Source organism: Osmerus mordax, chromosome 1, assembly GCF_038355195.1.
Source record: "Osmerus mordax isolate fOsmMor3 chromosome 1, fOsmMor3.pri, whole genome shotgun sequence".
NCBI lineage: Eukaryota > Metazoa > Chordata > Actinopteri > Osmeriformes > Osmeridae > Osmerus > Osmerus mordax.
The window spans coordinates 16,210,855-16,237,132 of record NC_090050.1 but is presented as its reverse complement, the minus strand read 5'-3'; the positions used below and the strand labels follow the sequence as shown (position 1 = coordinate 16,237,132).

The 26,278-nt window shown below is 45.4% G+C and overlaps 3 protein-coding genes across 3 annotated transcripts; 2 read left to right on the top strand and 1 right to left on the bottom strand.

Annotated features, from left to right (window-relative positions):
- Nucleotides 1-182: 182 nt before the first annotated feature.
- Nucleotides 183-2,116, bottom strand: brk1 (BRICK1 subunit of SCAR/WAVE actin nucleating complex). Its single transcript, XM_067240948.1, has 3 exons — nucleotides 1,934-2,116; nucleotides 981-1,063; nucleotides 183-903 (listed from the first exon to the last, which is right to left on the bottom strand). Exons 1-3 carry the CDS (start codon nucleotides 2,049-2,051, stop codon nucleotides 877-879), a joined length of 228 nt encoding a protein of 75 aa, XP_067097049.1. The 5' UTR covers nucleotides 2,052-2,116; the 3' UTR covers nucleotides 183-876.
- Nucleotides 2,117-4,401: 2,285 nt separating this feature from the next.
- necap2 (NECAP endocytosis associated 2) lies at nucleotides 4,402-7,121 on the top strand. The gene is made up of 8 exons (XM_067235192.1): nucleotides 4,402-4,569; nucleotides 5,300-5,400; nucleotides 5,532-5,636; nucleotides 5,801-5,882; nucleotides 5,981-6,089; nucleotides 6,201-6,345; nucleotides 6,491-6,578; nucleotides 6,939-7,121. Exons 1-8 carry the CDS (start codon nucleotides 4,475-4,477, stop codon nucleotides 6,979-6,981), a joined length of 768 nt encoding a protein of 255 aa, XP_067091293.1. The 5' UTR covers nucleotides 4,402-4,474; the 3' UTR covers nucleotides 6,982-7,121.
- A 3,691-nt stretch (nucleotides 7,122-10,812) lies between these two features.
- Nucleotides 10,813-26,214, top strand: LOC136941936 (rootletin-like). The gene is made up of 36 exons (XM_067234614.1): nucleotides 10,813-10,931; nucleotides 11,041-11,186; nucleotides 12,208-12,396; nucleotides 12,656-12,739; nucleotides 12,817-12,917; nucleotides 13,143-13,308; nucleotides 13,432-13,538; nucleotides 13,626-13,853; nucleotides 14,037-14,127; nucleotides 14,213-14,299; nucleotides 14,395-14,604; nucleotides 14,879-15,078; nucleotides 15,364-15,546; nucleotides 15,730-15,874; nucleotides 15,957-16,103; nucleotides 16,213-16,443; nucleotides 16,647-16,840; nucleotides 16,956-17,083; nucleotides 17,283-17,452; nucleotides 17,632-17,811; nucleotides 18,062-18,196; nucleotides 18,333-18,476; nucleotides 18,617-18,855; nucleotides 18,972-19,131; nucleotides 19,294-19,461; nucleotides 19,678-20,113; nucleotides 20,205-20,362; nucleotides 20,559-20,679; nucleotides 21,003-21,166; nucleotides 22,151-22,366; nucleotides 22,479-22,703; nucleotides 22,789-22,938; nucleotides 23,266-23,466; nucleotides 23,616-23,747; nucleotides 25,021-25,194; nucleotides 25,459-26,214. Exons 2-36 carry the CDS (start codon nucleotides 11,052-11,054, stop codon nucleotides 25,543-25,545), a joined length of 5,886 nt encoding a protein of 1,961 aa, XP_067090715.1. The 5' UTR covers nucleotides 10,813-10,931; nucleotides 11,041-11,051; the 3' UTR covers nucleotides 25,546-26,214.
- Nucleotides 26,215-26,278: the final 64 nt, after the last annotated feature.

Sequence of the window (26,278 nt, the reverse complement as noted above, 5' to 3'; positions counted from 1 at the left end):
CTAGTAACGCATTTGCGCACTGTAGGCCTACCAGTTTAAGAAACAGTCAAATATTTTCTTATATTGATAATAGGCCTATGGTGATGGATCGATGTGGATGTCACGTGTTGACGCTCAAACGTGCACAGCACAACAAGCATGCACAAATTCAAATACCTTGAAAAAGCCTCATACAAAGTATATGAATTTTAAAATAAGTTTATTACATTTGGAGGAAAAAAAACACCTGAAAATACAATTATTTTACAAGCACACACGGAGGGGACAGATAAGCAGAATATCCACAGTTCAAGAGCTGACTAAAAGATTTGGCACTTCCTCTCCCTGTGGCCCACATTATCTTTAAACTGTTAAGAGGAAGGGTATCTGTTCATGGATTGTATGACATAGTTGCTTCACAATATTAGATGGAAAACCTCACATAATCACTTAAGCATGAACTGAATGGTGACCCCAAACGTTGCTATAAGATCGTATGAGTTTCATATATATACTTTTTTATAGACGTCTCATGTAGTTATGTTCATTTATGATAACATTACAGTAAGTACAGTCTCACTGTCCAAATTAAAAGACTTGACATACAATAGAAATTAAAGTTAACACCGTTGTATTGTTTTATACCTAAATGCGTGCCTGAATTTGTTATTTATAATTAATAGGCTATTGAAACTATTAGGCTATATAATGTTCACCATCCAGTTGCCGTGGCCCCAAAGATTCATTCAAGAATGCGAGGAGGTGTTGCGTGGTTTGACAGCATACAAAACTGTAAAAATACATAGTTAAAAAAGGATAAACATTATGGAAGTGGACACATGTAGGCGGCAATCCTCTGTCAGGCCACGAACACCCAGTCCATCACGACATCTTGATTTAGGTCAAAGTCTCTCCCTTTGTGACCTAAACAAACATGACATTGTTAAACACTGACACTACCAATTTTTCCCACAAAAGACTACACACTTAAATATACTTACCCTGGCCTCAATGTACTCAATTCTCCTTTCCAGTGCAGTCAACTTTTCATTCAGAGTGGCCAAACGGGACCGGCAGGACATATCTAAAGGAATTTAAATAAATAAAAAACACATTATTGTCTGACCTTTGTAAACGAGTACAGTACTGTACATTCTAAACGTCAGTTTGCACATGAAAAGCAACAAATAGCCCTGTACGTTGCTAGTAGGATATACCTATTACTGATTATGATAGTCTTTTAAGCTGTATAGCTATCTTACGGTTATTTTACAGTATGAGAGCTAGTGACTGCAAAAATAGTTGCTTCTGTTATGTGATGCCTGGTCCAGACATTTGCCCAGACAGTAGCAGCCCCTCCCAACCAGCTAGCCGGCGATCTAGTTCCCAATTATGAAATTCGCAAATCACCACGACAGACACATTCTTAAAAACAGTAGGCTGGATCAATTCCATTTATAATTCTAAAAAGGTCTATTTGTGATTTCCTTTCTAAGGAATTATATCTACTCAATGCAAAAAATGAATACTAGAGCACTACGAAGAGTTTGGGTTAGATTGATTATGTAGCACACTGCTGCGGGGCACTACAATATCCCCATCAAATACAAGCTCCCGACTAACACAACTCGGCGGTGTACCGCGGGGTTGGTCCAGCAATTCGTCAGTGAGCCCACTAAGCGAGCATGCTAACGGCAAGCTACATAAACTGTCCACGCTACGCTAGTTGTTTAGATGTTGGATTGACAGCATATATGTTCGATATACCTAAATTAAAATATCAAAACCCAAACTAAAACCACGTTAACAGCTAACTGCCTAAGGAAACCATATGTTGAAACAGTATTAGCTGGCTACTTACTGTACAGTAGTTAGCGACTTAGCCGAGCGAATAGGCCGCTCGCATACTGTACTAGTATAGCAATACAGAAATATGATGATGATAGATACTTGCCAAAAGAATTGAGAAAATCTGCTATTTTCTTGATGCTGCTAGTGATAACTTCAATATATTCTCGATTTGCCCAATCCTGGTGGATCTCTCTCTGAACAGGATCTTCCTGGCCTGCCATTGTCGCTAGCTAGAGGGTGTATGTAGCTAGCTATGTTTTATTTTTCTGAAGATGCTGCTTCTGTATTTAGTCAACCCCACCTCAATTCCCATTGATTGACCTGCAGATGGCAGCAAACACCACTAGAACTTCTAGGGGGAGGCCAAAATGGTAAACGTTCCAAAAATGTTTTGAGAAATCATGTAGGCCTAAAATAACGTTTTATAATAAATTAATAAAATATACCGCCTAGGCTAGTTTTAAATAATTTCATTAGGCTCTAGATACGTTTTATCCAGTTGGATACACTTAGGCCATATAGTCAAGTTAGCAGTGGCGATTTTAGACCCTTTTTAGGGGCGCTCAATAAAAAAATAAACATTATTATTGTTTATTATCATTTGATGCTGGTAGTTCATGAAGAAAGGGAAATCCTTATTTTTTTCATTCAATATTTTGCATAATAATAAATAAATGTATTAATTGTTATCCAGTGAAATTAGGGATTTATTAGCAAGGAGGTTTAACACTTTTGGCACTGTATTCATGTTGTATTCTAATTGGGGGCTGAGCACCCCTAAAGGTCTGATCCTAGAATCGCCCCTGCAAGTTAATCATATCTGGCCTTATGTTTTGGCCTACACATCTCCACGTTCCATCATGATTGCAAGCGTTTGAGTGTTGACAACATTCTAATATCTTTTTTTATTTTTTAGTATTTTGAGTTGCCTTCATAGAATATAACAAAGAGCATATTTTTTTAAATTCTGAACATGTAATTTGTTACATTTAATACATTAGAGTGTACCCTGCTTCTTACATTTACATTTATTCATTTAGCAGACGCTTTTATCCAAAGCGACTTCCAAGAGAGAGCTTTACAAAGTGCATAGGTCACTGATAATAACAACAAGATAGCCACAAAAACATTGCGAGTAGCCAAAACATGAAGCACATATTGTGAACAACCAAAATAAGTGCCAAAGGAAAGAACCATAAGAGCATGTAGTTAAACAAGTTACAATTAAACAACATGAACCGCTATAAGTGCAAGTGTACCTGTAGAAAAAAAAACAAACAAGTAACAATAATAAAAACAATATATCACAGCGAGTACAAAAATTTAAATCATTTACCACTAACCACAAGAGCAACAAGTCTCTAAGCAAGAGTCATTGTGATCCTTGAGGAAACTAACATCGGGTCAAGCGAACCATTCCTAAGTACCGTTGTACTCCCGGAACAAGTGCGTCTTGAGCCTTCTTGAGCCTTCTTGTCCAGCACAAGGTGTTTTATCTTGTCTGCTGACGACATGAAACAATGCTCACTTCTCAGGCAGTGGCTGAGTTCACTTGTGATGTCCTAAGGGTCAAATGACCTGGCTGTCACTATGCATTACTGACACATATTGCATTACTTTTACTGGAATGATACCAACATTAAAAAAGGGGAAAAATCAGCTGTTCCTATTTCCATGAAAACTGTACACCACAAGCTGTGCACTGCAAAAACGCATGAGAAAAATGTATTATGCTGCAGGTGATTTCTGATACAGAGTCCATAAAGGGGCTGTAGATGAAGAATTTACATTTCATAAATACGACAAACATTCAATAGCCTACTTCTATATAATAATTTGGTGAGGACAGGGATGTCTGCTGAGCTGGAAAGTGAGCCGTATGATTGGTGGTAGAGATATTATATATGACTTGGTCAAGCAGATTAGCTGTTGAGCTTATTAGTTTGCCTTCTGTGTCTACAACTGTTGAATTTACATATTGTGATAGGCTTCTCTAGGTGGAAGCTATAGCTGAACTGTTCTGTTTCAATACTAATATATGTATTTTTATTGGGGGTGGTCTCCCCATGAATACGTTTTTATTATGGCATATGACACTATTTTTCCAATGTCGTTATCTGTTACGTTTCCATGGGTTATAAATAAAATGTGTCCCATAATGTAGGCTAGTAGTCTATTAGCATTTTAAGGTACACACTAAAGAAAGAAAATGCGATTAACGTAAATGAATAAATAATAATAATTGGACATAACGCTAGACATTTTTTAAAAACAGCTAAAAACTTACCTTTTTACCAAAGCATTTAACAAATTTTATCTCAGAAGGGTTTTACTACTTTTATTAGTTATATTATTGTTTTCTATTTTAATTATTACTTTTATCACTTGTATTATTGTTTTTATTGATTCTATGTAAAGCACCTTGAGCTGCAATTCCTGTATGAAATGTGCTATATAAATAAAGTATTATATTATAAAGGAACTTTCTAGTCTAGTTTGCGAAGGCTTTAGTATTTTCAAGCCGTGAAATGACACAACGATTGTCCTTATAATTCTTACCAGAGGGGCGCTCTGACACGGGTCAATGTGGGTGTTCAGGTTTTACAGACCAGTTTAGTCAACAATTAGTTTTACACTTGTTAAAATGGCAGAGGAAAGCGGATACGAATCGATTGTCTGTGTAAAGCCAGAGGTCCATGTGTACAGAATTCCGCCCCGCGCCACTAACCGCGGTTATCGGTATGTTGTCGACATAGCTTTAGACAAGGTGGTTTTCCCAAAACTTTTTTCTCGGTGTTTAGTTTGCCTACTGTGCTAGCTGAATGCCAGTTTAACTCAATGCTATGGAAGGATCCGGGAAGAGCTGATATAACTAGCCAGCTAATATTAAGTTGCAGTAATAGTGTCTGAGCCTGTTTGCAACTCCGGCTGGATGCTTGCTGCTGCATCATCATTTCTAGTTTTACTATCTAGGCTAGGCTAGCAGCTAGCACCAACTTAAATTGCTAGACTAGCTTCGTAGCTAGAAATGTCACCTGTTGCTCAGCACTGTCCAGTGAACTGATACTAGATATCTTGCTAACCAGCTACACTAACGTAGTGTTAGCTAAAACGATGTCAAGTTTTTACAGTATTTTTTTAACGGGCCATGGTAGCTTATGTTAGTCACTTATGTGACATTTATTTTGGGCTGTTGGCTAATGTGATACCACTACTAGTGGCTAAGTGTTCAGCCAGAGATTGCTCGCTTTGCTGAACTTACTGTAGTAGTGTAGGATTAGCAGTAGGGATAGCAACGGGCAGAAGTTACATAATATTACTGAAAGAGAAAACGGGTCTGTACTTTTTGATGTTATGCAATAGCCCGATCAAGGAGACCCAGTGCATGCCAATTTACGATACAATGACGCTTAGATACTGATTCACCAACACTAGGTGATATTGTAGAGTAATTTGGTTACATTTTTAGGGCTGCAGACTGGAAGTTGGATGAGCCTTCATGGAGCGGTCGAATGAAAATTATCGCAAAAGACAAGGTGTGCTTCATCAGGCTGGAGGACAAAAACTCAGGTAACCACTACAACTTCAAGTCGTGTCTCTTTATTATGGGTCAGTACAAATCTGTGGCCATTGACAGAGTCAAATCATTTTTGGGACTTATCTTATGGAAACTGAAATTAACATAACAATTGTTTTTTCAGGAGAGCTGTTTGCCCAAGCCACCGTGGACACGTATCCTGGAGTTGCAGTAGAAGCGGTCACTGACTCCAGCCGGTATTTTGTTGTGCGGATACAGGATGATACTGGTAAGTCACAGAAAGACAAGTTTAACATGAAGTTCAGTGTACCACTTTAACAACACAGTAGCAAACGCATAGGAAACCTCTTAGAACACCTCTACCTGATAAATACACCTCAAACGTTGCCTAGAGCATACCTCTTTCAAGTCATTGTGTTTTGTTTACAAAAGGACGTCATGCGTTTATTGGCCTGGGGTTTGCTGATCGCGGGGACTCCTTTGACTTCAATGTGGCTTTGCAAGACCACTTTAAGTGAGTCAGCTTCCTGATCCAACTTTGGTTTGGTGTGTGCAATATCATGGTGCTGTGTATGCTTTATTCAACGCCACAGATTTATTTTTCTTCTTCAGATGGGTGAAACAGGAAGGGGAACTGGCAAAACAGGAAGCTTCCCAGAGCACGGCACCCAAACTGGACCTGGGCTTCAAAGAGGGCCAGACCATAAAGATTTGCATTGGGGTATGCATTATACTCATTTAAGATGGTTACAGCCAAACAGACATGGGTTGGGTAGAGAGAAAGGGTTCTCCATCCATTTAATCTAATGTATAAATGGTTTTGGGGTTTCAGAACATTAAGAAGAAGGATGGAGGTGCAGCCAAGTCACGGCCCATGGCTGGTGGCCTCCTGCCCCCTCCACCAGGGTCTAAGGGTGGAAGCATCCTACCCCCTTCTGGAGACCAACCGTCTGCTCCAGATGAACAAACTAACACTGGTGGGTTCATTGGTTCAGCATATACTGTATGGATCAGCTGGAATAAGACTAAATCTCTGCACTGGACACACAACCCTCTGTTACTGCAAAAACATGGTAATAATGTAAATGCTCTAACTGTTCTACTCATTCTGTTTCGTTTCAGCATCTTCTCTGTTAGATTTCATTGCCCCTGTCCCAGCAGCCCAGCCCACCCCTGACTTGTGGGGTGACTTCACAGCAGCTGGCTCCAGGTCAGTCTGGAAATTGAGCGATCATGTTATCCAGTATTGATCTAAAAGGATTTCACAAGAAAGATGCTTCCAGTACAGTACCAAATTTAAAAAGCTGTCACGTAACTGACACACAGTGTTGTCATGGCTCTGCTAGAAGCACACAAAATGTGAATCACCATTTAGTAAACTACAACAAAAAACTTGACATTTAATCAAATCTCATTATGGATTTGATATCAATGAAGCTGAAAGCATTTATATTTTCTTCTGAAATCGACATAGAGACTTAAGGATTTCATTGGTATTTCATTTAAGTTTGAATCCCTGATGTGACATCATTAATTATACTCCTTATTGTCTCCATTTCCCTTTTCACAGCTCCAGTCAAGACACTGTCAAATCAGGATGGGTGCAGTTTTAGTTGGGAAGGACCACAAACACACACACACACACACACACACACCACAAACATGCACACTCAGGCTCCTTACATTCCCTGGATAGATTTATTATGGCAATCGGCATGTTAGTGACTGACTGGTTGCTTGAATCGAGGTGATGCATAACATGCACTCTGCTGCTCATCCAGTAAAGATTCAAACTATCACAAAATCAAGAACCGACCATCATATATTTACACTCTTGTTTTAGATACTTTTAGAAACTATCTATGCAGTCCCAAGTGACCCCTCAGTTTGTGATTGATCAAGTATTGATAACCATGTTATTTGTAATCATTCATTTGTTTCTAAGGGTTCTGTTCCCTTAATGTACATCTCCCTGTAGACCTATGGGTATAGCTAAAGGACATTGATACCACTGTCACTTTGGCCAGGTGAAAATGTACATTCCTTGTCGATGACACCTTGTCAAAAGGGTTTCTTCGTTGTCTCTGTCTAACTAGTTCCACTTTATATCACAAAACTGGATCCACTACTTCTTCTACTTGTTATTTTCTTGCTTGTTGTTTAATCACCTGTTTGTCTATCATACTCTGGAAATGTACTCTTCCTGATTAGTGAAACTTATACATCATCTCAACATATCAGTCTGAATAACTAAGTGCTAATGACATTCTTTATGCCACCTATCAACTAGCCTATAGTAAAAATTGTTTCCATGTTTTTTGTGTGTTTTGATGTACTGTTTGGAATTTTGGTCTTTTGTCAATCTCTTCCGTCAAACCCTTGTCCTGGTTATGAAAACCCTTTGATTTATGATTTTAGGGAAATTCTACAGGTTAATATATTATATTGGGTTTCTGTAGTATCAATGTCAGTCTATCAAATCATTTTTAGGTCATTGTGATTCATTTTGAGAAACCAACTGGTCCCAGGCTTATTTGTGTCTTTTGTTTTGTTTACAGTACATGCCTTTCAGATGCCTCCTGTCAGTTTTATTCCAAATGTTCTGCTATATATTTTGTTTCTATACATTAACTCTAGTGCCTTTCAAATTTAATTCATTGAAGTTTTCTTTTGATTTGAAACAAGTGCCTTCTACCTACAATAATTGTATAAAATGTAAAGCAAAACTTCTTGTAAATAAAACATTTGATGTTAAAATGATTCTGCTTTTATTTGAGAAGAGAGCCATACATGCAAGGCTATTGTAATAGAATGGGTAGGTAGAACGTAAGTCTGTGTGTCTGGTCTCCATGGCTCTGTTTGTTTGTCAGGATAACGTAGATGGGACAAACCCAAGCGTCCACTGCACTTGTTTTGTGTCAGTGCCCAAGAGGAGGGAGTTTCTTCCTGAAGTAGGTTGGGATAATTGACTAAATTGTCATTTAAACTGGAGAATACCTCTGCTGTCATTTCAGGAGACAGCAGTGTATATTGTAGACTATAGGTATCATGCACAGCTGACGGATAAACATTTGTTAATTGTCAATTTTGATTATTCGTTTTCGTCAAACTTAAAAGCTCTATATAATTTAAGGTTGAAATGTTTATTGTTATGTACTTATAAGTGTTCCAATTGCATTTGTCACTATGGTGTAATGTAGTGAGGTCCAAGCGCTTGTTGGTCCCTCCCCGGAAAAGGCTATGTACAAATTGAATAGCGAATCCACGGCTGCGCCTTGCATGGCACCTTTTTCTGAAAATATTTTGAACCAGCAGCAGCAGCCGTCGTTATTATTACAGAATAGACATGATGGAACTGGCGCAAATGCAAGTCTGCATTTATCTGAGGTGAGATTCTGTGTAAAGGCTATGATGTTTAAAAACGATTCTCTGAGAATTCGAAGGAAGTGCGCAACCTACCATCCTTCAAATCACAGTAGAAAGTAGTGTTTCCTTTTTCCTTTTGCTGTTCTCGATCGGCATGGGAACTATCAAAACCAATAACGTTGCTTGGATGTTTTTTGTTGGCATCTCTTGACAATCATGAGCCGGCTGTTGAAGTGTGCTAGCGTCACGTCTGTAGCCTATGTGGCTATAGAAGTGCACAAAATCAGCGGTGGCTATAAAGATAAACGTTAAAGCCTTTTAAAAGGGAAAAATCTAAAGTTGTAGGCCATCGTCACGTTCATTTCTGCTTTGGTTCAATCTGTCTCTGTTTACTTTTTGCCGCTCATCACCCCGCTCTGCAACAATGTTTCAAACTTTGAGGGATTGTTGACTGGGCGTGTCCGTGGTTGAGGTCTCATTGTGGCTATTGTCACTTTACAGTAAACCATTAATCAATCCCTTCCCTGCATCGTCTCATGTCAGACAATGAGATTGTCCCTTATAGTGGCAAATAATGTAACCTATCGGGCCTAGGCTACAATAAATAATTGTGGCTGTACACCGGCAATCTGGATTGGTAAAAAACTGCAAAATCTGTTAAACCTGTGTCGACGGTGAACTGGGTTTCATGAAAATCTGCAATTGACATAGGCTACCTCTCCCTTTGCATTCATGTTACCATGGAAACCTTTGGTTTCAGCATTGAAGTGGCTGAGATGGACACTCTTGCCTTGTAAAAGATCTGAGCAAATTCCAGTCAGTAATTCTTGTCAATGGTATTGTAGGCTTACATACTTTTCAAATATAGGTGTGACAGTGACATGGATTTCATGGGTTATAGCCTAAAGTTAAATGAAGTGATGCAAATTTAGAATTCAAATATAGGCCTACCTATACTCCTGAATGATGTGAATCCCAGTCCTTTATATGCTTAACTACATGCACATGAAAAAGTAATACTTCTGAAAGCTTAAATGAACAGAAAACTTTGCCTTTCATTGGGCTATATTCCCCATTTCAAGAATAGGCCTATAGCCTAGACTACATGTAAATCACTGTGCTACGGGTTCTAACCATCCAATTAAATCCAAAGTAAAAGAATGCGCAGTGAAAGTAAGCAGCGAGAGTGAAAGGGAAGGAGGGAGGGAGGGAGGAGAGTGGGGGGTAAATCTGCTAATCCTCCTTGTCCTCAATCTCTGCCTTGACAGTCCAGGAGAGAAGTGACCGAGCAAGACGCGCAGTTAATAAACTGGAAGATAAGCTAGATTCGCCCAAACTATCAAAAACTGGACTTTAAGTGTCTATAACGTGGAATCCTGTTTTTTTTTAATCAAATGCTTTTGAAACAGGGTAACGCTCGTGCCCTTTTAATTGCTATTTCAACCGACGGTTAATCCAATTTCTGAACGCTAGCTGTGCAAGGAAGGAACGTGGAGTTTGGCATCGCGTCCCTCTCAGCTGAATTTTCAATGAGCGCCACAGAGAATTCCACCGAGGATTCCAAATTGGAATCTGTCATACAGGTGATGATGTCGGTGTTTCCTTCCTTTGATGTCAGACAAAATAAAGTAGAATATACCCGCTTGTCTTCAGTTATATGTGATCATTGTTTATTCTTGTAAAAATAAGTGTAATGGGTTCCTAAACACTGTTTTAGGGATGTTGTGTCTTTTGACTTGTGTATAGGTGTGTTTGCTGTGAGTGTGAAATTAGGGTTCCATACTGTTCAAAAAAGTGTCATGGGTGACTGCTGAGACACCACCTGGTCTCCTGGCAGCAAATACAGCCCCAGCACCTAGCTGAGTTTGTGCTACCAAATAGTTAGAGGCCTACATGTGCACATATACTATACTGTAATATACTATATTTCTTGAGAAAGATTGCAGTGCTTTCTGAAACGGAGCTACAGCGTTTTGTTTGCACACTTGCCTTACATATTTTTTTTCATACATTCAAGTGTCCATAACAGCTGTTATCATGTTCTTCTATTTCTCTCTCTCTTTGTCTCAGAGGCTGGAGGAGAGCGTCCTGTCTGAGGAGAAGAGGCTGACAGTTCGAGGCTCCTCCCCAGACGGCCCACCCACGTGTCTACCTGCACGGGTCAGAGAAATTGTCACCAAAAACCTCAACGATAACTGTGAGTGTTCAGCCATCTTGGTTAGCTACTCTTAGAATAAGACGGTCTGAATACGAGTGTTTATGTGAGTGTGTCAGTGTCCATCTTTCTTTCCTCCTGCCTGTTACAGCAGCAGGGGCCATGTCCTCAGTCATGTCCCTCCAGGAGGAGAACCGAGTCCTGCAGGGTGAGCTGGGAAGGCTGGAGGACCTGCTAGCCCACAGCAGGGCAGACCGAGATGAGCTGGCCATCAAGTACAGTGCCATCAGCGAGAGGGTGAGAGATAAAGACAGGCGGGAAAATATGGGACAACAGTACTAACTGTGTGGAGAAAGACATGGGTTCACAGGACAAATGGGAAATAACATGAACATGAATGGAGAGGTATGAGTACGTAAATAAATCAAATCAACATTTATTTGTATAGCCCTTTTTACACGCAAGCATGTCACAGAGGACAAATAAGCTGGCTCATAGCTGTTTAATAGTTGAGCAACCTTTGTGGTCTGGAATCTTTATGCTTAAGGTGTAATGGTTGGAGTTGCAATAAACCACACCGACTTTCAAAGACATATTTGATGTGTATATAGTGAATAGCAAGGCACTATTTTCCTTATTTCCCTTTTAGTATTTCCTTTGTCTGTTCTGGGTGAGATTTGTCTGTCTCCCTGGTTACAGGGTCTGGAGTGGCATGTTGCTATGGCATTTGTCACCCATGGTGATTGTAAACAGGGGCCTCGGTAGGGAGAAGAGGGGGTCTGGGAGGGTATACAAATCTGAAAGCTTCTGCAAAAAGAATAGCTGTGCTTATGACACCGAAACTATCTGACAAAATACCTTTATTTTTTATGAATCCATATAAATAATAATCTATTTACAATGCAGATTCATTACATTAAGGAACTCAAAAGTATACCTTTTATAAAATAATAAAGTTTTTGGCATATGTTAATTAGAAATTTACATGCACTGCTTTCTGGGTTACATGCAGAGCTTTATGTGGGACTATTCTTTGTTCTGACAGGCCTACCTGGCGACATGGTAATGTTCTTTTCTTGATTTTGCCATGGAGATTCCCTTAACAATGCTTGACAATCAGAAAGAGGGCTCTTCAACATGAACATGTTATCTGTTTTTGAAACATGCCCATTGGCAGCACCTACAGGATTCAACGATAATGTTATGGATTGTCTTGGCTCTTGTCCTTGCATGTATTCTCCATGAATGGTTTTTAATACTCAAGTGAGTGTTAGTTGGTTAGTTCTCACTAAGTCCCTGCACTGTGCCCTGGGCACAGCTGGAACAGACTCTACGTCTGGAGACAGGTGAGGAGCAGGATTCACCCGAGTCTCGCAGCCTTGCTCAGCAGAATGTGGACCTGCGCAGACGTCTGGACGAGGAGCAGGCGGCCTACAAGCGCAAGCTCACCGCTTACCAGGAGGGGCAGCAGAGGCAGGCTCAGCTAGTGCAGAAACTTCAGGCTAAGGTACCCAGAATACCTCATTTTCTATTCAGCCTGGTTCCCCTTGTTGATGGAGGCTTTACTTGTTGAGCTGTGGACCGGTTGGTCTGTTGACTACAAGTTTACCCTGTGAATCTCTGATCATTATGTGAAGAGCTTGATGTATGGGTCTGATTATGGAACAAAAGCTTCATAAAGCTTCAAAGTTGGCCTTTAGTTATTCCCATTTATCTTGACATTGTAAAATGTTCATTGTGACCACTCTTCTGTCTGCTGGTCTCAGGTGTTGCAGTACAAGAAGAGATGTGGGGATCTTGAGCAGACACTGTTGGAGAGGTCCTCAGAGCTCGAGCAGCACAGACTAAGTGTAAGTGTTGCTCTCCATCACAATAGAACTACAGTGTCACTGAAATTTGAATTAACCATGGATTGACCTCCACTTAGGGACGCTGTGATTTGTCAAGCAACAATCGCCATGGAGGAGAGGATGATCCAGGTAGCGACCTGGAAAATGCTCTTATCCGATTGGAAGAGGAACAGCAAAGGCAAGTATTTAATCCAAACTGGTGCAAAGAATATCAGATGCAATCGAAAAAAAATTTACAGGTTACTGTACATGTACAGGTTACTGCGGTCTGGTTTATTGACATCATTGCTAGGAGAACTTGTTTGACCTGTAGAACCAAGAGCATTGAAAGGTTTTCTGGGTCATTAAATAGCCCTCCATTCTCTTAGTTTGTTATAAGACTTGACTTGATTTGCCTCTTCAGAAGCAGCAGTCTTTCAGCGGTGAATGCCATGTTGAGAGAGCAGCTGGAGCAGGCAGGGTTGGCCAATGATGCGCTCAGCCAAGACCTTCGCAGGCTCACTGTTGATTGGACCAAAGCCAGGGAGGAGCTGGAGCAGAGGGAGTCCGATTGGAGGAGAGAGGAAGAGGTGGGGAATTTGATTAAGAAGAGGAGTTCTTCCATTAAATACATCAAATAAAAAGCAATTTAAGGATCATACCAGTTGACAGTCTCCTTGTTATACCTGACCATTAGTCTCTGTCACTTTCAGTCTTTTCACAGTTATTTCAGCAGTGAGCACAGTAGGCTACTGTCACTATGGCGACAGGTGGTGGGCTTCCGAAGGCATGTGTGTGAGCTGAAGAGTGCCACAGAGAGGTTTGAGCAACACTGTTAGGCGATACATGCTACTTCCACCCTGACGTGGACTTCCTGTAACGTGTGCACTTTGCTGTGGCCCCTCAGGGACCTGTCCGACATGCGCAACGAGCTGGCCAGGACGTCTCAGTCGGCACAGTCGGCATGCACCGGCCTCAACGCCTCGCTGCGAAGCCGGGAGGGAGGGGCTGCTCTGACGCTGGAGCGTGAGACGGCGCTGCGGGCACAGCTGGAGCTGCAGCTGAGAGAACGCGTGGCGGAGATGATGAGCCTGCAGACCAGGACAGACTCGGAGAGGGCGGAGCTTAACGCCAGGTCAGCAAGGGACGAGGGTTTACGGGTCTTTCAGTCTCGTCTGTCTGTTAGTTTCGGGTGCACTTTATTCTTGATAGTTCCTCATTTCCATTTCGTAGCACTAAGAGTGCTCAACGAAATGGTCGACACGAGGTGCTTATTGGTTTGTCGTCGTGTGTTTTAATGTCGTATATGTGTCATCAGGTTTTCAGATGCGGTGCGGGAGGCAGAGAGGATGAAAGGACAACTGGAGGATAAAGACAGAGACTTGGTCACTCTGACCAGGAGGCTGGAGGTGAGACTCTGGCCGCTGACCCCAGCTAAGATATGTCCTCAAGACCCTCAACATCTGACTCTGTTTTGGTCTAACTGCATTACAGGAGCAGAGTGGCAATGATGAGTCCGACCTGCAGGTGATGAGAACCCACACGGACACTCTGCTGGACACACTGAGGGATATTGCCCAGGTAGAAATAGCACACTCACACACACACACACACACACACACACATGCAGACACACACTCACATGAGTAAATCCATTCCCAACAACCTCTCCCCAGTCCGTCCTGTCAGACGGAGACTCGTCCTCAGAAGCAGATCAGGACAGCAGGGGAGCCCCCATGTTGGCCCTACTCCGAGGCTCCTCCCCACATCGCTCCTCATCTCCACGGCGATCCTCCTCCCCATCACGTACCTCGTGGGTGCCCCTCCCAGAGGCTAGCCTGTCCGCTCTGCGCTCGGCAGTGAGCAGCAGACAGCTCCAACTGCAGGTAATGGACCCTCTCAGTTCAGTAGCAAAACTGGATTTAACTCTGTCTTCTGTCAAGCACTGACTGATGTATACTTTGCACACTGTACTTTGGTGCACATTTCCATCAGAATACACCTGCAGTGCAATAATATCCATCGGTCATATTCACCACAACAACCTGTCGTGCACTTCCCCTTTCCCCAGGCACATTATAGGGGCATTGTGACAAAGATGTACGAGGTCTTTTTCCACAATTTTGTACATTTGTACACTTGGCATGGTGTGTTGCGCAGGATCTGCGAGGGCGCCTGACGAGCGTGCAGTCCTCGGTGCAGCAGCTCCGCAGGCAGCTGACTGAGGCCGAGTCCTCCAGGCGAGAGCTGGAGCAGCGCAGCCAGGCCCTGCAGGGAGAGAGGGATGCTGCCCAGAGAGAGAAGGACACCATGCAGAGGGACAGGGACAGGCTGAAACAGGACAGAGATGCCCTTGCCAGGTAGGTAAACCATGCAGGGCAGAATTAGGCAGGCTGGTTGCTGATTGATCCATGGGGGTTTCCTGGTTAAAAATCAACTTGGAGAACCCTTGTACTCAATATTAGTGGAGACGGAGGACTGGTTCTAATAATGTTTTACCTCAAAGCAATTAAACACAACCCCTCACACACAAACACTCACGGTAGTTAATGATTTCTTACATCACAACCCATTCATGTCATTTTCAAATCAACCTGTGTTCCTGTTTACCTCCTAATCGTGTCTTCCTGTTCTTCCTGTGGCAGTGAGAGGGCCAGTTTGGAGAGGGCAGCTCAGGCAGCCCAGAGCCAGGCTCAGGCCCTGCAGATGGACTGTGAGAGACTACAACTGTCTGTGACCTCGGCCCTGAGAGAGAGAGACCGTGAGAAGGAGGAGAAGCAAGCCATCAGCCAGGAGAGAGACCGAGCCAAGGCAGAGACGGAGCGAGTGTGAGTGGAGGAGTTGTGGGAAGAGGGGGAGGAGAGAGGGTAAGGCAGAGTAAAGAGCGAGGGATCAAATGAAAGGGGTTGAGAAGAAGGTTCTAGAGCTTCTGTGAAAGAACGGAAGATGATGGAGTAACGGTGTGGAAAATACTCTTCAGTGATCTTCCTCTCTCCCCATCCCCATCCCAGTCAGAAGCAGTGGGAGCAGAGTGAGTGCCGTGCCTCGGCCCAGCGCGGGGAGCTGTCCTCAGTGAGGGAGACTCACCAGCAGTGGGAGGTGGAGAAGCAGCTTCTGGAGGGAGAAAGGACCCAGCTTACAGAGGCTCTGGCTCGGGTTAGAAAAACATCCGCCCTTCTATTACGTGGTTTTTATTATCCATCCTGTATTTAAAGCCTGTGTCCCCCCTCTCTTTCAGGCTGAAAGCAGTAATGCAGAGCTCTCGCTGCTGGTCAACAAACTCCGGTCCGAGGAGGCCGCCCTCAGGGACTCTCTGTCAAAGATGGGCAGCATGAACGAGGGCCTGGCCCAGGACAAGACCGACCTCAACACAATCATCAGTCAGGTGAGACACCAGCAGCAGCTCTCTGTGTGTGTGGCTGTGTTGGTATGTGTTGAGTTTACTAGGCCTTGGAGCGTGGGTGTAAGTCTGGTATCTCCTTGTATTTGATCAGCTGGAGGAGGAGAAAGCTCATCTGTGTGCTCAGAAACGGGAGGCAGAGCAAGAGAAGCTGACAATTAGAGATGAGCTGGTCCGATTGGAGCAGGACCGACTAGAGCTGGACTCCGCCCGTCTCTCTCTTTACCAATCGCTGCAGGACACTGAGATGAGCAAGGTGGGGATAGAGGCTGAGCTTCAGACCCTCAGGGCTGAAAGAGTCAAGCTTCAGGACAAAGTCACTCAGGTAGGCATGCATCCGTACTCTACTGACCTGTCTCTTCATCTCAATACCTTGTCTTGATCTACAGGTGTTAGCCGTGAATATTTATACATTTTAATTCAAAAATGGACAGAGTTGTAGCAATGGTTGTACTAGTTCTGAATGACACACTACTGTACTGCATACACCTTTCTCTCCCTGCTGACCTCTGACCCCCTGACTGACAGCTGTGTGGGGAGGTGAGCTCCCTCAGCGCTGAGCTGGGCCTTGCTCGTGGCGAGGAGCAACGGCAGGGAGTAGCCTTGGAGGAGGTGGGGCGGGGTCGGGCGGAACTGACCAGGGAGAAGGCGGGGCTAGTCGTTCAGCTGACTGCATCGGAGAGAGAGAATGCAATTCTGACAGAGGAACTAGCTGCATTCAGGTCAGACTGTGTGTGTGTATGCGGGCACACTTTTGAGTGGGAATGTTTACAGACATTTGTGGGTGTGTATGTGAGTGTGCGTCGGTCGTTAACCTGTGTTCCCATCCCCGGGCAGGTCTGAGCGGGAGGCGCTGGAGACCAGCCTGTTTGAGGTGCAGCAGCAGCTGGTTCAGCTGGAGTCTCGGAGGGAGCAGCTGGAGAGTGAGAACCAGACCTTCAGGCTCCGCACCGAGAGCTCCACCGGTAAAACACACATCTGGCTGAAGGAAAAACGTGAAAACAATTGAATCTGGCCATCAATTAGAACATGTTTCATGAGCTGAGATAGATTAACTTAACATGTAGTTGGACAGAAAGCGAGTTTGGAGAGTGGTTGATTGAGGGTTCATTGCTAGGCTGCTATGGTGTAGTGTAACGGTCTCTGTCCCTGGTGACTGTGCAGCTGAGCTGCGGCGGGTGCGTTCGGAGGGAGAGAACGCGTTAGCCCGCAGTGAGAGGGAGAGAGAGGCTCTCGCTCAGGCCCTCAGCACCACTCAGCTGGAGGCCCAGCAGAACTTGCGCAATGCCATATCTGACCACCAGGATGAACTGGAGAAACTGGCCGCTGAGAAGGTGAGAGAGGCCACAGCTACCCCACTCTCATGCTAGCTACCATATCGGTTGCTATTCAAACATCTCAGTAGTGCATAGGGTTCAGCTTCAAGGATTTGATGGGACATAAATCCCCTCTGTCTGGTTCTGTTCCAGTATTGACTCTAATGACTGAGTATTATGTTTATGTTTGTATATAGGAGGCCCTCCGCTGCAGTCTGGTGAGTGAACAGGAGGCAGTGCTGAGGAGGTTGAGGCAGGAGGCAGAGGAGCAGCTCCTCAGAGCGGAGAGAGAAGGGGAGGAGCTGAGGGATGAGGTCCGGAGTGTGCAGCACGACAGAGACCAGAGTCTTCTCCAGGCCGAGACAGAGAAGCAACAGGTGAGCGACCTGACTCATGCTCCATGGTGAGTCCTGGTAGGGATCTGGGACTGGAAATAGGCGGAGGCCAATACAAGGAAGAGCAGATAAGACTACCTTTTATTAAAGGTAGTGAAATGTAAACATGGTGTGGCACCAAAATCCCCTGTGTACCTGTTCCTGCTGTGTTGGTTTAAACCTGCTCCACCCTGAGACCTTCTCTGGCTCTTCTACCAGCTGTTTCTAAAGGACTTCTCTCTTCCTGTCTTAGGCGCTGTCTCTAAAGGAGGCCGAGAAGGCAGCTCTGTCTGAGAAACTGTGCACCCTGCAGGCCGAGCTGGCCACTGCTGGGCTGGAGATGGAGAGACTGGCCAGAGAGTCAGCCCACTACAAAGACCTGGAGAGGGTAAATAAGAGCACCGACTTCTGTTCGATGGTTACTCATTCATTCAAACCTATTCTATAGTATACTGATATTTCTTGCTGCTTAGATTGAACATTTCCCCCTTTCACTCCCCTGACCCCTCTCACTCCTTCTTCAGGCCACAGTGGCAGCTCTGAACGTCGAGTTACAGGAACTTCGCTCCCAGCTGGAGGATGCAGCCAGCCTGCATGAGCGAGAGCTGCACAGGCTGCAGGAGAGCTGCACAGACCTGCAGACCCGCGCTGACGCCGCCCTCAAAGAGGTGAGGCAGGGTCGGAGGCCGAGAGCTAGCGATGAGGGAGCAAATTCAATAAGAGATCCATTTCTTGTACATTCAGAAATACGATTTGATGTGTGAAATCACCTGGTAGTTTACCCCACTTCCCCCTCCCTGCCCTCCAGTTGGAAGAGTGCAGAGCCTCCCTAACAGCCAGCGAGGAGAGTCGTGACCAGTTGAGGAGGGACATGCTGGAGATGGAGAGGCGTCTCAACCAAACACGTGACACCGGGGAGGGCTACAGAAGGGATGGGGTGGAGTTACATCGCACCCTCGATGATGTCACCAAAGAAAAGGATACTCTCAGCCAATCAAACAGACAGTTGAGGGAGACATTGAGAAGTGCTGAAATGGAGAGAATCAGGTAGAATATGGCAACGCCTATCTGACTTAATCGTACATTTTAATTTCATACTACGTGGCAGCTGTCTGTGTGCGAATTAGAAAAATGTGCGGGTGTGTTTTGTGTGTGTGTGTCAGTGTGAAGCGGCAGTGTGAGGAGAAAGAGCAGCGTGTGGCCGTGCTGGAGGAGAGCCTGGCAGCTACTCAGAGGGAGGTGGTGGAGCTGCGCAGCTGCCTGAGGGAGGTGGAGAAGTCCCGCCTGGAGGCCCGCAGAGAGCTGCAGGAGCTCCGCAGACAGGTCCGCCACCACCAGGCTTCCACTGGACAAGACATTTGCTAGCAACATACCTTAGCTAGTATCTTGTCAACATTTATGCTGGATGTAATCAAGTGGGGAAATGACCACTTCCTCAGTTAAACATGACCTACAAGGGTTTCTAAAGGTCCCTCCCTCCCTCAGGTGAAGGTGTTGGATGGAGAGAAGGAGCAGAAGGGGAGGGAGGTGGCAGAGCTGCAGATCCGCCTCTCCCTGGAGGAACAGAGAGAGGAGGAGAGAGGGAGGGACATCTTCTCTCTCAAGCAGAGGCTGACTGAAGCAGACACAGTCAGGAACTGCATCAAGAAGGAGGTGAGGATAGAGGGATGGATGGTTGGAGGTTCGAAGGGGGAAGAAATGATAAGGCAGAGCGGATGGAGCCAAGTATTAATATGAAAGTGGTCAGCACTTTATAAACATGAGTATCTTTACTTCTACTTGAGTGAAGGATGTGTGTACTTTTGCCATCTCTGCTCCCTCTCGCCCAACCTCTAAACCTGTCTTCCTCCTCTCCTCTCCTGCCCTCAGCTGTCTGTCCTCCAGCGGCGCCTGGCAGACTCGGAGTCAGGCTGGCGGGGCTGTGAGAGGGAGCTCACCGCCCAGCTGCAGGAAGCTCGTGGATGTGAGAAGAAGCTGCAAGATGAGGCCAGGAACTTGTCCCTGCGTGCCCAGACAGCCCAGGACTCAGCGGCCCAGTCCAGCCTGCAGCTCAGCGAGGCCCAGGGTCGCCTGGCAGCCACCGAGGCAGAGCAGGCCCGGGCCGAGGCCGGCCGCAGGGAGCTGGAGTTCAGGCTGGGCAGCCTGCAGTCGGCGTTGACCCGCACGCTGGGCATAGGGGCAGGTGGCAGGGGCAGCACAGGTGGTGGCAGGGGTAGGAGTCCGGGAGGTAGCTCACCGTCTCCCAGCAGTATGGCCCGTCACCGTAGCCTCTCACCCATGCGGAGCTCATTGACACCTCCCAAAGGTGAGGGGGATACACAAGTGCACAATGGGAAATATTAGTCATACTAAACACACTTGCTATATCCGTCAAGTCCTTTTCCTGTTTGTGCCAGATTTCCGGGGAAGTACCCCTGACAATGCCCTGGGTTTGAGACCTCTCTCTCCGGAGAAGGGGGACACCCCCATGCCTTTGCCAGAGTTGGACCCAGAGACCTTGCGCTGTGGCCTCCGAGACTTCCTCCAGGAGTTGCGTGACGCACAGAGAGACAGGGTAACAGCACATCGCAGGGCACAGCGATACAAATAACATGTCATATCATCTCATGTATATTCTGTACGTCCGGTTTATCCCCATAGCACACGATGAAACATACAACAATCGATTAACGTATACCCCTCTCTGATCCACATGTAGTTCTCGGTAATCTGTTTTCAGGTAATCCATGCACTGTGTGGCTGTTTTGCAGGATGACGCTCGCTGCCAGCTGGGGGCGCTACAGCGGGAAATAGAGGAGGTGACAGCGGAGCGAGAAGCAGCTCAAAACCGTCTGGTTCAGATCCACAACTCCCTCCAGGAGTGCCAGGAGGGTGAGCAGTGTGCTCATGCAGACATTTACATTTAGTCATTTTATTAACATTTAGTCATTTAGCAGATGCTCTTATCCAGAGCGACTTACAGTAAGTACAGGGACATTCCCCCCGAGGCAAGTAGGGTGAAGTGCCTTGCCCAAGGACACACCGTCAATTTTTCACGAACCGGCAACCTTCTGATTACTAGCCCAATTCCCTAACCGCTCAGCCACCTGACTCTCATACATGGTAGTAAACACAATTGGCCGTGCAACAGCACACATACAAACACACACTCACAAACTGCCACCTGCCATTTAGCTGTCATGACTGTTCCCAAGGTAAGCGAGGCGTGGACGGCCGTCTGAGCTCCACCCAGGCCATGCTGCAGCAGCAGGAGGACGCTGTGCGGAGGGGGGAGAGGGAGAGGAGGGCTCTGGCTGACAGGGTCAAGGAGCTGGAGAGATCCCTGCAAGCCACTGACACTGAGAAGAAACACACTCAGGTACAGACAAACACTCAGGTACAGACAAACACTCAGGTAGAGACAAACACTCAGGTACAGACAAACACTCAGGTACAGACAAACACTCAGGTACAGACAAACACTCAGGTACAGACAAACACTCAGGTACAGACAAACACTCAGGTACAGACAAACACATTACAGCAGATGAGACAGCCTGACTGACACACCTACCATACCACAGACATACCACAGACTCTACTGCTCTGTACTGAAGAGTGATGTGCCAACATTGCCATATGCTGACTCTGAGGGTGACCTCATGGGGGAGTGACAAAGCTGCTGGGGATTGTCACAACAACAGATGCCACCTAAACAATTTGTTGTTTCCATGTCATATGTCCTGGCAAAGCAACACTCCATATGTCCAGTCTCCTAATGCCAGTCTTCAGGCCACCTTCAGAAACAGTTTGCATAGCAGACAGCAGAGGGAGCATAGGCACAAGGAGGATAGCTGGATGAGGGGAAGGAAGGAACAAGAAAAAAGGTTTGTAGAATAAGAGGGAAGAGAAAAGACAGCTAAAAGAAAGAGTTAGCTATGTAGAAGGATTTATGAGAATTTAAAAAATTAACGTTTTTGGAAGGGAGTCAGGAGAAGCAAATAAGAGAGACAAAGGGGAAAGTGAGAGCGAGGTATAAGTTTCAAGCCAGCTGTCTCCATTTGTGTTTTCTATCAGTCTGGTCTCTTTGAGAATGTACTTGTGGAATGTCTGTGTTTGCCTGTCTGCTGCTAAGGCCTGAGGTTCAAGATGATTCCTGAGGTCCTTTTCATTAGACAGACCATGTGTTCACTGTCAGTGGGTCAGTTTACAACATACAAACATTACTGCAACAATGTACCTTGAGATCTATCTCTTTATCTCCTTCCTCCTATCTCAACCTATTAGCCCTTACTTATACCGTCCTATTTTTCTACATCCTGTCTTCTATCTCCTCTCCTCCCCTCCACCTCTCGCCCTCCAGGACCAGCTGAGTAAGCAGCGTGCCTGTGAGGTGCGCCTGGAGGCTGAGCGCAGGCGTCTGAGGGAGGCTCTGGAGGCTGCAGAGGCCCGGGCCACAAGGTTGGAGCTGGGCAGGCGCAGCCTGGAGGGGGAGCTGGGACGGGTGAGGCTCAGCCTCGGGGATAGGGAGGCGGAGACCCAGGCCACCCAGGACAGACACGACTCCCTGTTCAAACAGGTTCGGTATAGAACTGATAAAGCACAGATGCACTCTGTACAGTATCAGGAAGACAATATGTCAAGTGAGTGGAAAGTTCGTTTTTCATCCAAACTGTAATTGTATATCCCAGGTGGCCGAGGGGGAGAGCCGTGTTTCCTCGCTTCTAAGAGAGGTGGAAAAACTTAGCCAGGCCCTGTCTAAAGCCCAGGAAGGAGAGACCTCTCTCCGGGAGAAGAACCAGACCCTCAGCCAGAGTCTTCAGGAAGCCACTGCAGCCCACAGCACCACCCAGGGGCGCCTGGCGGCAGTGCAGAAATCTCAGTGCTTGGCAGAGCAGGACAGGAGACAGCTGCAGGTAGGTGGAGGATGGAAGTGGGCACAAAGAGAGAGTCTTTTGTCGTAGTTGTGCTTAAGTATGAAGACAGAACCTCTGTGTTCAGGAGGTTCTGGATGAGGTGCGGTCAGCCATGACAGAGGGGAAGAAGAACATGACGGTCCTTACTGAGCGTGTGCACAGCCTGCAGAGTGATCTGAGTCAGAGCGAGCTGAGACGAGGAGAGCTGGAGGCGGAGCTGGCCCACACCCAAGAGGTGAGGGATGGGAGGGATCGGGAAAAGCAGTGGATTCAATGTCAAGACTGTTCAAGAGACTGTGACCTATACTGCAGATCGTCCTAAAGGATTTGTGAGATCTGGGGGAATCGAACAGGTGTGAGCAATGTGATTTTGACTCCAACTGGAACTGTCTGTAGAAGACAAGTTTATGGCTTTGGTCCAGATTAGTTCAAATAAGGACCTCACTCATAGATAATGCACTAAAATAGAGTAACTCATGCATACCGTTATAATGATAAATACATTATTAACCTCTACCCTCTCACTCATGTCTGATGCCTTCTCCCTCTGTCTACCCCCCAGGCTTTGCGTCTGCGCTCCGCCAGTCTGTCAGAGACCCAGCGCAGTGCCCAGTCCGCCCAGACGGAGCGGGCGTCAGCCGAGGAGAGACTGCGAGGGCTCCAGAGGGCCGTGGCCATGCTCGAAACGGAGAAGAGAGACGCAGAACGACAGGCTGTCCGTCTGGAGAAGGACAAGAATGCCTTGAGGAGCACACTGGATAAGGTTAGCATAGGGAACGTTCAACGCCTTGAGTCTGGAGAAAACCACGGCCAGTAAGCACCTGCATTAGCACACACACGTGTGGTTTAATGTAGACCAATATACTGCTGTTTAGGTCTGTGTGTGTGTGTGTGACGGTCTCTGTTCGATAGGTGGAGCGCCAGAAGCTGAAGACAGAGGAGGGCAGCATGCGTCTGTCTGCAGAGAAAAGCCGCTTGGACCGATCCCTCAACACCACAGAGCAGGAGCTGCAGGATGCTCAGAGACAGATAGCTCTGCTGGAGGTAGGCTGCAGGACAGGCACAGGCACAGCAACAGCTCTGCCACAGCAGGCTGCAGGACAGAGACACAGCCTTGGTACAGGACGGCTTAGTGGTTTATGGGTCGTGTGGTGTTGTGTGGTGACTGATGAATGCGTTGCTGTCGAGTGTGTTTTCTCAGCTGTTATTGTGATTTACGCTACAGAGGTGTGAAGGGATAGGGCTTGTTAATCACCTAGGTTCAGCTATATCTCAGTTCTCTTTCTTGGGGACTGTAGAGAAGGAGTGTCATCATTTTCAGGTGTTTGCTAGAATGATTTTGAGTTTTGAGGTACCATTTTGTGCCCCTTTATAATTTTACTTTGAAACCACACATAACAAAACCTATTTACCTTAATGATTGGTTGAATCTGGAAGTCCACATTTTTTTAACTGGCTGCCTTGAGAAAAGGAGGAGCTCGTTATTGTGAAAATGAATGTGTTTGGTGAGTGTCTGCTTGTTTTCTGTTTTAGCAGACAAGGCTAGTTTGTGCTTGATAGCTGTAGCTAGAAAGTCACCATTCGAATTTGCTTAGTGAGACAGTGCCTTAGCTTTTGATTATTGTACATTCTTTTGTATTTATTTCACCCCCCTCAAGACTCAGTCTTATTAGTGTTTGAGCTCAGGGATGTCCATGTGTAAGAGGGTTGGGTTCAGCTGTGAAATGGCCATAGCCTGGGGGCTCTGGGCTCTTGGTACATCTGCTGCTAGTTAGACCGCTTAACATGAGGGAGTTTAGAGAAGTTTAGATCTGAGCCCTGGTTGTTTCTCTTACCGTTGCAGTGTAAACATGTTTTGTAAGAATATACAACAGACGACATCTGGAATATTCGATTGACGCAAAACTGTCAAGGAATTGTATTCATTGAATACTTTGACCTTGTTGTGTATGTATTTATGTGTACGTTCATGTCTGCAACCATGGAATAAATCCAACGACACACACTTCTTCATTGACCAACAATGGAAACTGATATCTAAGCTTAAAGAGTGTATTAGTTGAGACTGCTATATTCACCCTGAGCAATGTGGATACAGACTGGAGGTGGACTGTTTGTTATAGAAACAGTAGTACTAGTCATCTTTGAGCCAATGGTGCCCCACATGCTATTGACAATGACCTCAGCAACTATATTGCAACTGTATCTATATATTGTATGTTAAAGCTGGTTGACCAGGGTTACAAAGTGACAACTGTGAACAATTGTGCAATCTGTACTTTAGTGTGTTTTGTTTGTGTGTATGCTTCATGACTAGGCCCAGCTGGCCGAAATGGAGCAATCCCACAGTGTGAGCGAGAGCTTGGCCCGGCAGCGTGAGGAGGCCCAGCGTGAGGCAGAGAGGCTGAGGCTGGCCCACAAGGAGGCTGAGAAGACCCTGGCCGCCAGGGAGAGAGCACACCGCCACAGGGTCAAAGGCCTGGAGGAGCAGGTCTGTGTGAGACAGAGGGTTTGGCCCACGGAACATTCTTAGTGTGTTCTGGACCATATATAATCTGTGCTTTTTATGGTCACGGTGTTGAAGGTCAACAACGGTTTAATGTCTGTTCTTCAATAGCTGCCCCCCTCCCACCCCGGTGTATATGCTTTAGTTCGAAAGAATGACTGTCCAACTTTACCTTTAATTTGTTCGGAGGAATCATCGTGATTCGTCTTGTATGACACTAATTTCCTAATTCATTTCCTAATTCCCAAGGTGTCCACTCTAAAGGAGCAGCTGCAGCAAGAGATGAGGCGACGACAGCCCTCCCTGCCCCCCTCCGTAATGTCTGGGGGGAACTGAATAGCACCCCCTATCTCTGAGGACCAATAACTGCAAACATGCTTAGAGAAGCAGTAATTGCAACAATGACTTTGCAGCTCTCCTCCTACTCAGGGAGAAACTTCAGACACCACAAGATCCAGATAGGCTCTGAACCGAGGCCTGCTTCAGGAATCATGGAGTGACATCCACAGATATGCCAGTCCAGGGTTGAATTCTCTTCCCTCGAATCCACTTACAAAGAGAATGAGTTTTGGAATCAGTGACAGCACCAGGCAACTCATGAAACAACTATTTAAAGGAACTTTACTGTCCCCACTATTTCCTAGAATGTGATTTTATTGATTGTCAGGGCCAGTAGGTAGACACTGATGCATAAATAACACATTAAGGGACTAAATTAGACCATGTGTTATGTACAAACATATGTACTGTGTGTGTGCACAATGTTTTAGAAGATTTATACTGATAATGCTACTAACATAGGTATTACTGTCAAACAGATGTAGACTTATCTACAATGGAAATGTATGGATATATAATTTATAAAAAGTCTGTATAATACATAGTTTAAGTACTGTGTTATGAAATGTACACCATCCAACACCAGTACACCTCATTTGCAAAGGGATTGTGTATGAGGGAATGGTCATACGTTTTAACTTGTATATCATACTTAAATAAATTTGGCCTCCATATGAGGGTTTGTCCTGTGATTCATCTAGCTTCAAAACTTTCTTCAATGTTGTCATTT

Excerpts from the sequence above, each read along its gene's own strand:
- necap2 (XM_067235192.1), top strand. The coding sequence starts at position 4,475 with ATGGCAGAGGAAAGCGGATACGAATCGATTGTCTGTGTAAAGCCAGAG. Across the intron at positions 5,401-5,531 it reads GCTGGAGGACAAAAACTCAG|GAGAGCTGTTTGCCCAAGCC; the intron begins GTAACCACTACA and ends TTGTTTTTTCAG. Across the intron at positions 6,090-6,200 it reads CCATAAAGATTTGCATTGGG|AACATTAAGAAGAAGGATGG; the intron begins GTATGCATTATA and ends TTGGGGTTTCAG.
- brk1 (XM_067240948.1), bottom strand. The coding sequence starts at position 2,051 with ATGGCAGGCCAGGAAGATCCTGTTCAGAGAGAGATCCACCAGGATTGG. Across the intron at positions 1,064-1,933 it reads AGATTTTCTCAATTCTTTTG|ATATGTCCTGCCGGTCCCGT; the intron begins GCAAGTATCTAT and ends AAATTCCTTTAG. Across the intron at positions 904-980 it reads TTGAGTACATTGAGGCCAGG|GTCACAAAGGGAGAGACTTT; the intron begins GTAAGTATATTT and ends ATGTTTGTTTAG.
- LOC136941936 (XM_067234614.1), top strand. The coding sequence starts at position 11,052 with ATGTCCTCAGTCATGTCCCTCCAGGAGGAGAACCGAGTCCTGCAGGGT. Across the intron at positions 20,680-21,002 it reads CCTCCAGGAGTGCCAGGAGG|GTAAGCGAGGCGTGGACGGC; the intron begins GTGAGCAGTGTG and ends ACTGTTCCCAAG. Across the intron at positions 22,939-23,265 it reads AGCTGGCCCACACCCAAGAG|GCTTTGCGTCTGCGCTCCGC; the intron begins GTGAGGGATGGG and ends TCTACCCCCCAG.